This window comes from Vigna angularis, chromosome 9, assembly GCF_016808095.1.
Source record: "Vigna angularis cultivar LongXiaoDou No.4 chromosome 9, ASM1680809v1, whole genome shotgun sequence".
NCBI classification, from domain to species: Eukaryota; Viridiplantae; Streptophyta; class Magnoliopsida; order Fabales; family Fabaceae; genus Vigna; species Vigna angularis.
In genome coordinates, this window is record NC_068978.1 from 24,745,283 (window position 1) to 24,756,631 (window position 11,349).

Below are 11,349 nucleotides of genomic sequence, written 5' to 3' on the forward strand. Positions count from 1 at the left end.
TTAATCGATTAACGTTAATCGATTAACAATGGCTGTTAATCGATTAACACAGGAGCCGTTTGAAAAACTAGCCGTTTTTAGAGCCGTTGAACTATCCGTTGGGTTGTTAATCGATTAACCACTGTAGCTAATCGATTAACACAGTGTGAAAGGCTGAAAACGAAAAATGGAAGAGTCTTTGGATGAGTCTATAAATAGACTCTCATTTCCTCTCAACAATAACTTGAGAAACTCTTCCCTTGTGCTCAAATACTCAGAAACTCTTGAGAATTGTGTGCTCTTGCTCAGCTAAGGAAACTCTGTCTGTAGAGTTGGTGATATACTGCTACGGTGATAGAGGAATAGCTGGTTCATCCTTGGTGTGTCTAAGGAGGTGTCTGGAAGAGGAAGTTCATCCTTCGTGAAGTATTCGGAGGAGGTGTTCATCCTTCGTGAAGTATTCGGAGGAAGTGTTTCATCCTTTGTGAAGATTCAAAGGAGGTGTTGTCTCATCTCTTGTGGCATCAAGAGAGGTGGTTTCTAAACTTTTACAAATTGTATCTTTGTGATTGTAGTTTGTAATTGTTTTGTGTTAGTGAAACTGTTTATCTTGTTTTGAGATAAGCGACTGGACGTAGGATTGGTAAGATCCGAACCAGGATAAAATCATCTCTGCAAATTTCTCTCAACCTTACTCTCTTTGTTTGTCAATATTAATTGCTAAGTAAGTTTAACTGAGTAGAAATTAAAAGGCACAAGTTAGTATTAAAAACCCTCTTGGTTTGTTATTCCACGCTAACCATTCCGCTGCAGCCGCTTCTGACAGGGGGTTCACGACTTCTTGTATTGAATTCGTGCTCCCCCCATACACTTTCACTTTATTATTTTTTTTATTTAAAATTATTTATAATTTTTAAATTATATATTTAAATGTATTTAAAATATTAAAAATTATATATAATTAATATTTAAAGTTTCTAAATATTATTAAGTAAATAAACTTATTTTTGTTATTAAATTAATCACATTTTTTTAAATTATTTTAATTAAATAATTTATAACTATTATTATTGTAATTACATAAATTAAAATGCATAAATAATTTATAATGAAAAAAATTATTATTAATTAATTATAATTTGTAAAAAAATATACTATAATAATTAAAATTAAAAAAAATAAATTATTATGAAATATAAATGTTTTTGAATTTTTAATTAGATAATTATAATAATTATAGTTATAGATTATTTAATTAAAATTCTTTTATAAAAAATTTAATTTAATTACAAAAATAATTAAAAGTATAAAATTTATTTATTTAATAATATTGAAAAAATTTAATTATTAATTAAATATAATTTTAATTATTTTAAATACATTTAAAAATATTTTTTAGAAATTATAAATGATTTTAATTAATAAAAGTTAAAAATTAAAATAAAGTAAAGTTGTGTAGGGGGTGCACGACTTCTCTTATTGAAGTCGTGAACCCCCCCTACGATTTCAATTTTTTTTTTATTTTTTTATTAAAAACGGTATGGTAATCGATTACAACATTGTGGTAATCGATTACCATACCCAGAAGTCGTTTTTGGGGTGCACGACTTCAACACTGTGTATATGAACAGTGTGAAGTCGTGCAGGGGGGGCACGACTTCTTCAATTGAAGTCGTTTGCGCCCCCCACGACTTCCCCATTTTGGTAATTTGGTTTGAATTTGCCTAGTTTGGTAATAAGAGAGGCAAATATGCCTAGTTTGGTAAAAAAACCCTATCAACCATATATAAAAGATTATTGCAAGTAGGAAAAGATAGAATGCTTTTGCATTTCGTCAATTCAAAAACCTCATAATCAAGATTTTGTATATTCAAATTCAAATCCATAAACAAATAAAACAAAAGTTTTATAACAAGAAATGAGGAATGTCCAAGACGACAATGATATACAACTAATAGTTTTTCCTTATCATTGAGGATTCAATCATGAAATAGACGACAATTCATTTGTGTACTTTGATTCCCTTGTGGACAGAGATGAATAAGGTGTTTTGGTCGATGACATTTTCAATAAAGTGAACATTCACTTGTGATAACTAATATTACATTAGAAAACAAAAAGTATTTTCCTGAACACAACAATTGTTATGGGAATGATCCACTCTTTCCCATTTTCAATGGGCGAGTATTTTCCTGATAGGTGTCTTCTGAGTCTGGTTGATGTGAGTGATCCACTCTTTCCTCTGTGGTCACCTTCTCATCTTCGGGACACACTTCCTTGTATGCATAGGTTGCGGAGTAGTATGCAAAAGGTAGAAGCAGCACAGCGTTCATTATCGCCAACATCAGATAATACCTGTCGAAATGGCTAGTCTCGATTGTTTCCTTGATCCACCCGCTGAAAATCCACACAATTGGTATAATCAGAAGTTTTCCACCACCAACCACCAACTCACTAAACGAATCCCCAAAATTCGACAACGATTTCGCTACATGGTCATCGAATAATCTTTCTATTCCCCCATCAACAAGTCCCTCTGTCATTCCTAGTAACACAAATTGCGGAACCAAAGCCACTGTTGTATTCAACTTTGACGACAACCTGCGAATCTCCACTTGCCATGCTATGATGCCGCATATTACTGCACACGTAATGCCAAATCCAATCCTCATGATTGTCGCTGCTTTTCTTTCCCAAATGAATCTTGCTACTCTTGATTTTTGTTTTTTTCGAAAGGGAAGACTGATGAGAAAACAAGTAAACTCTGACATGTCAGTCGACACGGATTTGATCAAGAATAGAATAGAGATATCGTTACCTCTTTTATTCATAACTGGTTTCAACGCACTTGCTTGGGCAACAAAGAAAGTGTTCCCAGAGGCAATGAGTAAACTATAAGGAAAGATGGTAAGGCCAAGGTATATCATATGAACAAGGCTTTTGACATCTCTCACGTCCTTCACAGTGCAAATCTTCTTTTTCTTTTCTTGCGTCTCAATACTCTCTCTATGATGTCTTGAATCTTCTTCTTCTTCTGATTTAACTAATGCCCCTTTGTCCAACCACCTGAATAGCAATGGAACTCGTGGCAATAACCTTACTCCTTTCCCACGACTATACGTGTGTTGCTGCTTGTAGCCCTTCCAGTAATAAGAATTCGATTAGGTTGGATATTTTAACCTCAGTTTCCGTAAAGCTGTGATGAAGATTCTATGGATCTTGCTTAGATCGCTTTCAACGGGTAATTCTTGGCGGCTATACCCCAAAGAAGCGATGAGGAATAACATATGAGTCGCTCCCATGAGAAGTGCAGCAAATCTGAATAGCTCCTCGAATGTTACATCATAGAAGATGAAGACAAGACAAACTATTATGATATATCCAACAAGCAGTGGAACAAACAACAAGCTATTAATAAAAATTGTATGCCCGAGGCCTCTCTCATTTCTGTCTTGTGTGCTTCCATCTTGTTCACCTTGTTTTTGTTTCGACTGGTCCGGACGAACCCTGCAAAAACACACGAGTTTACTGTTGAAGGCGGACGGGCGGACGACGGATGCTGAGGGCGGGCGGACGACCTATGGTGAGTGAACGGACACTCGAAGACGAGCCGGGCGAACGACGAAGACGCACTGCCGGGCGGTTGAGAAGACGGGCGGCTGATGGTGAATGCTGGAGCCGGGCGGATGAGTAGTCACGAACCGAGGCAAGTTTCGCTGGCGGGAGGCATCAAGATAAACGATCACTCTGTGCCCCAAACGGGGCGAACGTCCTCCAGTCCGGACGTTCGCTCCCTGCTTCAAGCGGGACGGACGTCCTCCAATCCGGACGTTCGCTCCCTGCTTGAAGCGGGACGGACGTCCTCCCCTCCTGGCGGGTGATCCTTGGCATTCAGCTCCAAACTGGACGGGCGTCCCTCTTCTCCTTAGCGCTGCTTCACCCTCCCAGTGGGGAGGGGCCGGGTACCTGCTAAAGGCACTCCGACGCTCAAGTCAGTAATATGACAGGGCATTGAATAATGCATGCATGAGTTGCGTTCTAAGCAATCTGGCTAGAAATCATACCTGAGACCTTTATTTATACTGATCGTAATGGGCTTTTACCTTTTGGGGGCCTTCGAACGGCCCAATAACACCTTAATCTTTATTAAGAACTTAATGTGTCATTAGCATTTAACCATGTAATCAGCGAAGTACATAGGCTGGGAATGAGGGTCGGTCAGGGGTGTTACCCTGGGTGGGCGTCCAGCTCTTGGGCGGACTTCAATTCCATGGGCGGACGTCCAATCCTTAGGCGAACGTCCAGCTCTTGGGCGAACGTCCTCCTCTGGGCGGACGTCCTCTCTTTGGGAGGCGGACGTGCTACTTCTTGGGCGGACGTCCAGCTATTGGGCGAACGTCCAGTACTTGGGCGGACGTTCCACATTGGGCGGATGCCCGATATTGGGCGGACGCTTCATATTGGCGGGCGTTCCACATTTTGGCGGATGCCCCATACTGGGCGGACGCTTCATACTGGTGGACGCCTGGGCGATCGTCCTACTTGGGCGAACGTCCAGCACTCGGGCGGACGTTCCATATTGGGCGGATGCCCCATACTGGCGGACGCCTTGGCGATCGTCCTACTTGGGCGAACGTCCAGCACTCGAGCGGACGTTCCACATTGGGCGGATGCCCCATATTGGGCGGACGCTTCATATTGGCGGGCGTTCCACATTGGGCGGACGTCCAGCACTTGGGCGAGCATTCACTCCATGGGCGGACGTCCTACTTGGGCGAACGTCCAGCACTCGGGCGGACGTTCCACATTGGGCGGACGTCCAGCTCTTGGGCGAGCGTCCACTCCATAGGCGGATGTCCTATTTGGGCGAACGTCCAGCACTCGGGCGGACGTTCCTTATGCCGGGAGGACCTATCAGTACATAAGCCCCCGAAGCCCGAGCATAATTTTATTGTGCGAAGGGGTTGTCCGTGCCTGGATGGGCGTCGTTTTGGAAAACCGCTGGATCCATGCAAACTCGGACTAATGTTTATTTGGGCGTTTGGTCTTGGTTGCTTGACACGGGTGGACGCTTCATATTGGCGGGCGTTCCACATTTGGGCGGACGTTCCACATTGGGCGGACGTTCCACATTGGGCGGATGCCCGATATTGGGCGGACGCTTCATATTGGCGGGCGTTCCACATTGGGCGGACGTCCAGCACTTGGGCGAGCGTCCACTCCATGGGCGGACGTCTTACTTGGGCGAACGTCCAGCACTCGGGCGGACGTTCCACATTGGGCGGACGTCCAGCTCTTGGGAGAGCGTCCACTCCATAGGCGGACGTCCTACTTGGGCGAACGTCCAGCACTCGGGCGGACGTTCCTTATGCCGGGAGGACCTATCAGTACATAAGCCCCCCAAGCCCGAGCGTAATTTTATTGTGCGAAGGGATTTTTTAGATGGTCCCCGAATTGTTGGGTCCATGTGGTAGTCGTTTTGGCGTACCTTGGAGGACAAATGGCCGGATGGCTGGTTGACGTCCTCCTACTTCAGATTAGTGTTGAATGCCAGATTTGGCTAAGTTACGGATGGCCGGCTCTTTGCATAATGCCAGATTTGGCTAAGTTACGGATGGCCGGCTCTTTGCATAATGCCAGATTTGGCTAAGTTACGGATGGCCGGTTCTTGCTTTCTTGCCAGATTTGGCTAGGTTATGGACGACCGGCTACTTGCTGAATGCCAGATTTGGCTAAGTTATGGACGGCCGGCTCTTGCTGAAAGCCAGATTTGGCTAAGTTATGGACGGCCGGCTCTTGCTGAAAGCCAGATTTGGCTAAGTTATGGACGGCCGGCTACTTGCTGAATGCCAGATTTGGCTAAGTTATGGACGGCCGGCTCTTACTGAAAGCCAGATTTGGCTAAGTTATGGACGGCCGGCTACTTGCTGAATGCCAGATTTGGCTAAGTTACGGATGGCCGGCTCTTGCTTTCTTGCCCGGCCAAGCTGAGAATTGTTCTCGTTGGAACTGGGGTGGACGGTCCTTTTGCCCAACCAAGCTAAGAGTCGTTCTCTTTGGAACGCTCTTTTTCACCAACTTGGTCTTAATGGGGCGGACGGTCTTTCGCTCCGTCGTCCAACCAAGCTGAGAGTTGTTCTCGTTGGAACACTCTTTTTCACCAGCTTGGAGTTTGGTAGGGCGGACGGTCTTTCGCTCCGTCGTCCAACCAAGCTGAGAGATGTTCTCGTTGGAACACTCTTTTTCATCAGCTTGGAGTTTGGTAGGGCGGACGGTCTTTTGCTTGTCGCCATCGTTGCTGGTTACCTGCACCATGAAGGGAACATAGCGAATTTCGAGTTCAATGAAAGATGTGTCCGTACCTTGTAAGGCCGAAAATATGCTATGGCCAAATGGCCGAGAAAAGGCTGAGGCCGAATGGCGGAGACTGTAATGAGGCCGAACGCTCTTAATCAGGTGGAGGCCGAATGGCGAAATAGTGAAAATGACCGAGCGTCCCTAGACGAGCGTCCTTAAATATGAGGAGGCCGAACGGCCGAGACAGCTGAGGCCGAACGTCCTAGATTATGCTGAGACCGAGCGTCCTTAAATACGAAGTCCGAACGATCAACAATACGCTGAGGCCGAGCGGGCCTATAATATGTTGAGGCCGAGAGTTAAGACCTTATGGACGAGCGCCTGATGAGGCGTGATGGACGAGCGCTTCAGCCAAGTGGATGGGCGCTCTTTGAAGCTGGACGGACGATCGCTTGAGTCCAGATTTGGACGAACACTCTTTGAATCTGGGTGGACGCACACTTAAGTCCGGATTGGACGAGCGCTCTCTGAATCAGGGCGGACGAACGCTTAAGTCCGGATTGGACGAGTGCTCTCTTGTAAGGTCGAACGGCCGAGAATAGGTTGAACGGTCGAGACACTGCTGAGACCGAGCGTCCTTACATATGAGGAGGCCGAACGGCCGAGATGATTCTGAGGCCGAACGTTCTTAAATATGTTGAGGCCGAGAGTTAAGGCCTTATGGACGAGCGCCTGATGAGGCGTGATGGACGAGCGCTTCAGCCAAGTGGATGGGCGCTCTTTGAAGCTGGACGGACGAGCGCTTGAGTCCAGATTTGGACGAACACTCTTTGAATCTGGGTGGACGCACGCTTAAGTCCGGATTGGACGAGCACTCTCTGAATCAGGGCGGACGAACGCTTAAGTCCGGATTGGACGAGCGCTCTCTTGTAAGGTCGAACGGCCGAGAATAGGTTGAACGGTCGAGACACTGCTGAGACCGAGCGTCCTTACATATGAGGAGGCCGAACGACCGAGATGATTCTGAGGCCGAACGTTCTTAAATGTGTTGAGGCCGAGCGACTGTGACGTACTGGTGATGGGGTTGTCCGTGCTCATTTCTTGTGGTCACCTTTGGGTAACCGAAGTTACACGGCCCCACGGTGGGCGCCAAATGTTTCGACTGGTCCGGACGGACCCTGCAAAAACACACGAGTTTACTGTTGAAGGCGGACGGGCGGACGACGGATGCTGAGGGCGGGCGGACGACCTATGGTGAGTGAACGGACACTCGAAGACGAGCCGGGCGAACGACGAAGACGCACTGCCGGGCGGTTGAGAAGACGGGCGGCTGATGGTGAATGCTGGAGCCGGGCGGATGAGTAGTCACGAACCGAGGCAAGTTTCGCTGGCGGGCGGCATCAAGATAAACGATCACTCTGTGCCCCAAACGGGGCGGACGTCCTCCAGTCCGGACGTTCGCTCCCTGCTTCAAGCGGGACGGACGTCCTCCAATCCGGACGTTCGCTCCCTGCTTCAAGCGGGACGAACGTCCTCCCCTCCTGGCGGGTGATCCTTGGCATTCAGCTCCAAACTGGACGGGCGTCCCTCTTCTCCTTAGCGCTGCTTCACCCTCCCAGTGGGGAGGGGCCGGGTACCTGCTAAAGGCACTCCGACGCTCAAGTCAGTAATATGACAGGGCATTGAATAATGCATGCATGAGTTGCGTTTTAAGCAATCTGGCTAGAAATCATACCTGAGACCTTTATTTATACTGATCGTAATGGGCTTTTACCTTTTGGGGGCCTTCGAACGGCCCAATAACACCTTAATCTTTATTAAGAACTTAATGTGTCATTAGCATTTAACCATGTAATCAGCGAAGTACATAGGCTGGGAATGAGGGTCGGTCAGGGGTGTTACCCTGGGTGGGCGTCCAGCTCTTGGGCGGACTTCAATTCCATGGGCGGACGTCCAATCCTTAGGCGAACGTCCAGCTCTTGGGCGAACGTCCTCCTCTGGGCGGACGTCCTACTCTGGGCGGATGTCCTCTCTTTGGGAGGCGGACGTGCTACTTCTTGGGCGGACGTCCAGCTATTGGGCGAACGTCCAGTACTTGGGCGGACGTTCCACATTGGGCGGATGCCCGATATTGGGCGGACGCTTCATATTGGCGGGCGTTCCACATTTGGGCGGATGCCCCATACTGGGCGGACGCTTCATACTGGTGGACGCCTGGGCGATCGTCCTACTTGGGCGAACGTCCAGCACTCGGGCGGACGTTCCATATTGGGCGGATGCCCCATACTAGCGGACGCCTGGGCGATCGTCCTACTTGGGCGAACGTCCAGCACTCGGGCGGACGTTCCACATTGGGCGGATGCCCCATATTGGGCGGACGCTTCATATTGGCGGGCGTTCCACATTGGGCGGACGTCCAGCACTTGGGCGAGCGTCCGCTCCATGGGCGGACGTCCTACTTGGGCGAACGTCCAGCACTCGGGTGGACGTTCCACATTGGGCGGACGTCCAGCTCTTGGGCGAGCGTCCTTGGGCGAGCGTCCACTCCATAGGCGGATGTCCTACTTGGGCGAACGTCCAGCACTCGGGCGGACGTTCCTTATGCCGGGAGGACCTATCAGTACATAAGCCCCCGAAGCCCGAGCATAATTTTATTGTGCGAAGGACGCCGCCGCTGCTGTGGGAGGACGCCGCCGCTACTGTGGGAGGACGCCGCTGCTGCTGTGGGAGAAGTGCCGCTGCCGTGGGAGAAGCGCCGCTGCCGTGGGAGAAGCGCCGCTGCTGCCGTGGGAGAAGCGCCGCTGCCGTGGGTGAAGCGCCGCCGCCGTCACTGGAGAGCACCACCGTTGCCATGGGAGAACACCACCGTGCAAGCTTCACTGCCATTTGGGATTTTTTCAATTTTAGGGTTTCTAAAACAATTAAAGAACCGAAGTGTAGCCTCTGATTTTGGTTTTGGAATGAATAAAATTGTTGTTTTGGTTTAGGAATGAAGAAATTTGGGTAAAAAAAACTGAAAAACGAAGGATACATGAGAAGGGGAAAGAGGAAGAAGATGAACCAGATCGACGTATTTACCGAAGGCTTTTGGCCTTCGGTAAAGCCTTCGGTAATTACCGACGGCCACAGGCCGTCGGTAATTGTTAGCGACAAGAGATTTACCGACGGCTCGATGGCCGTCGGTAGGCCGTCTGTAAATGTCTTTTTCCGACGGCTTTTGACTGTTTCCGAGGGATTTGGGCCTTCGGTAATGCCCTTTTTTTTTTGTAGTGACAATAGCATTAAACCCTGACAGTTAGTAACTATGTTTTAGACACCTTATATATCAACCATCTTCTTCACAGCCGTTTATGAACCCTAATATATCTTTTCCTTTCACATTATTTATCATATTTATATTTGTCTCTCCATTTATTTTTTAGGTATCATGTTCCATTGATCGTCCAGGGATTTTCTTCCCATTGACAGGCTTTTTTATATTTGTTGAGTAGAAGGCATATTATACGGGAAAGAAAAACGAATATTATAATTGTTAAATTTTATACCAATTTTTAGAAGTTCAAAGAAGAAAAATTTTAAATAAAGAAATTAGGCTGTAAATGCATATAAGTAATAGATAAATTTAGATATTGTAACCACAAGTTTAGATAATTATATAATTTAGAATTAACTATAAAAATGTAGAAGTGGTAGATGAAGCCTATAAATAGGAATTGCTAACAGATGAAAAACCAATATACAGTTCTGCACATTCCATCTCTAAAACTAGTTTTGACAACCTATAATAAGAAAATAGATATTTAGTCTTGGTCAAAAGTCCACATTATTAAATAAAAGTTAACACAATATGGTCATTAGCATTGGATTTACGTTATACATTAAATGGATTCTAAAACTATAGATGCTAATTTATTATCCTTTATTTTTTAAGGCCAACTTTAAGTAGTGTTAGTTAAATTGATGTTATTGCATTGGTATTTTAAAAATTATTTAGTATAAAATCAACTAAGTTGACACTAAATGAAATTTATTTTTAATATTAATTTAATTGCATTTATGTTGCTAACACTAATGATCATAGTTAAAAAAAAAACTGCTACAACATATATATCTTCATGGACACTAATTAATTAAAGACTAGTTTAAAAATTAATATTTTTGGTACCTAAAACTTTAGTAGCTAATTTTAGAAAAAAATATAAAATTTTATTTATGATAAGAATTATTTTAGTAACTAATAATTTTTAGTTCTATAAATTAATATCTAAATTATTTATTATAATAATTAATTATTTTTTAGTTCTAAAATTGATTGCTAATTGAAGATTTTTTTTTATAGTGTGCTATCTTCAATAAAAAAATAAAATGTAAATAAAAATAGAAAAAAGTTAAGCTCATGAATTTAATCAAAAGAGATTGATGAAAGAGAGTGAGATTAAACTATATTCATTGTGATGAAGAAGATGAATGTGTATAAAAGAATAGTTCATGGTTCCCTTATTCTTTATCATGAAGATATATAGATTCATTAGCAATTATTTGCAATTAATTTATAGGGCATTGATAATATATAACTACTAAAAAATCCCTACTATATTGCATACAACCCATGGTCAATACATATCTCCTTCATTTATTCCTCATACCTATCTTCACCAGAGAAAATTGTGATTTTGAAACATTACGATGAGGGCATTGTTTTAGCTCTCAAATATGGCTTTATTGATTCTATAAATACTTCTACATTATCAATTGCTCAAAGGGAGGACTAGTTGAAGGATAATAAGCAAAAACACTCGTACATTTATGTTCTACAATATTAGTGATGCATGCAACATTTCTAATAATAATGGATGCCACAAATGCCAAATAGGCTTCAAGCACATTTCAAGAACATGTAAATATACATTACATTAAACTTCAAACTCAAACACTTGATTTTAGGTTAATAATGGATGTCACAAGTGCCAAAAAGACTTGGAATACACTTCCAAAAAGGAATTTTAGGAAAGTATAAAGGTGCACCCCATTACACTTCAAAATATAAAACATGAGTTTGCGTTTATAAATATG

General features: G+C 44.3%; 1 protein-coding gene across 1 annotated transcript; it reads right to left on the bottom strand.

Moving 5' to 3' along the window:
- Positions 1–2,123: 2,123 nt before the first annotated feature.
- On the bottom strand, positions 2,124–9,162 carry LOC128193945 (protein NRT1/ PTR FAMILY 5.4-like). Its single transcript, XM_052868145.1, has 3 exons — positions 8,901–9,162; positions 3,160–3,346; positions 2,124–3,045 (listed from the first exon to the last, which is right to left on the bottom strand). The coding sequence occupies exons 1-3, from the start codon at positions 9,160–9,162 to the stop codon at positions 2,124–2,126; spliced, it is 1,371 nt and encodes a 456-aa protein (XP_052724105.1).
- Positions 9,163–11,349: the final 2,187 nt, after the last annotated feature.

What these genes read in the sequence shown, in the direction of transcription:
- LOC128193945 (XM_052868145.1), bottom strand. Translation starts at nt 9,162, where the DNA reads ATGGCAGTGAAGCTTGCACGGTGGTGTTCTCCCATGGCAACGGTGGTG. An exon ending in CTCGGGCTTCGGGGGCTTAT is followed by an intron (nt 3,347 to 8,900) that starts GTACTGATAGGT and finishes ATATCATAATAG; the next exon opens with TTTGTCTTGTCTTCATCTTC. An exon ending in ACAGCTTTACGGAAACTGAG is followed by an intron (nt 3,046 to 3,159) that starts GTTAAAATATCC and finishes ATTGCTATTCAG; the next exon opens with GTGGTTGGACAAAGGGGCAT.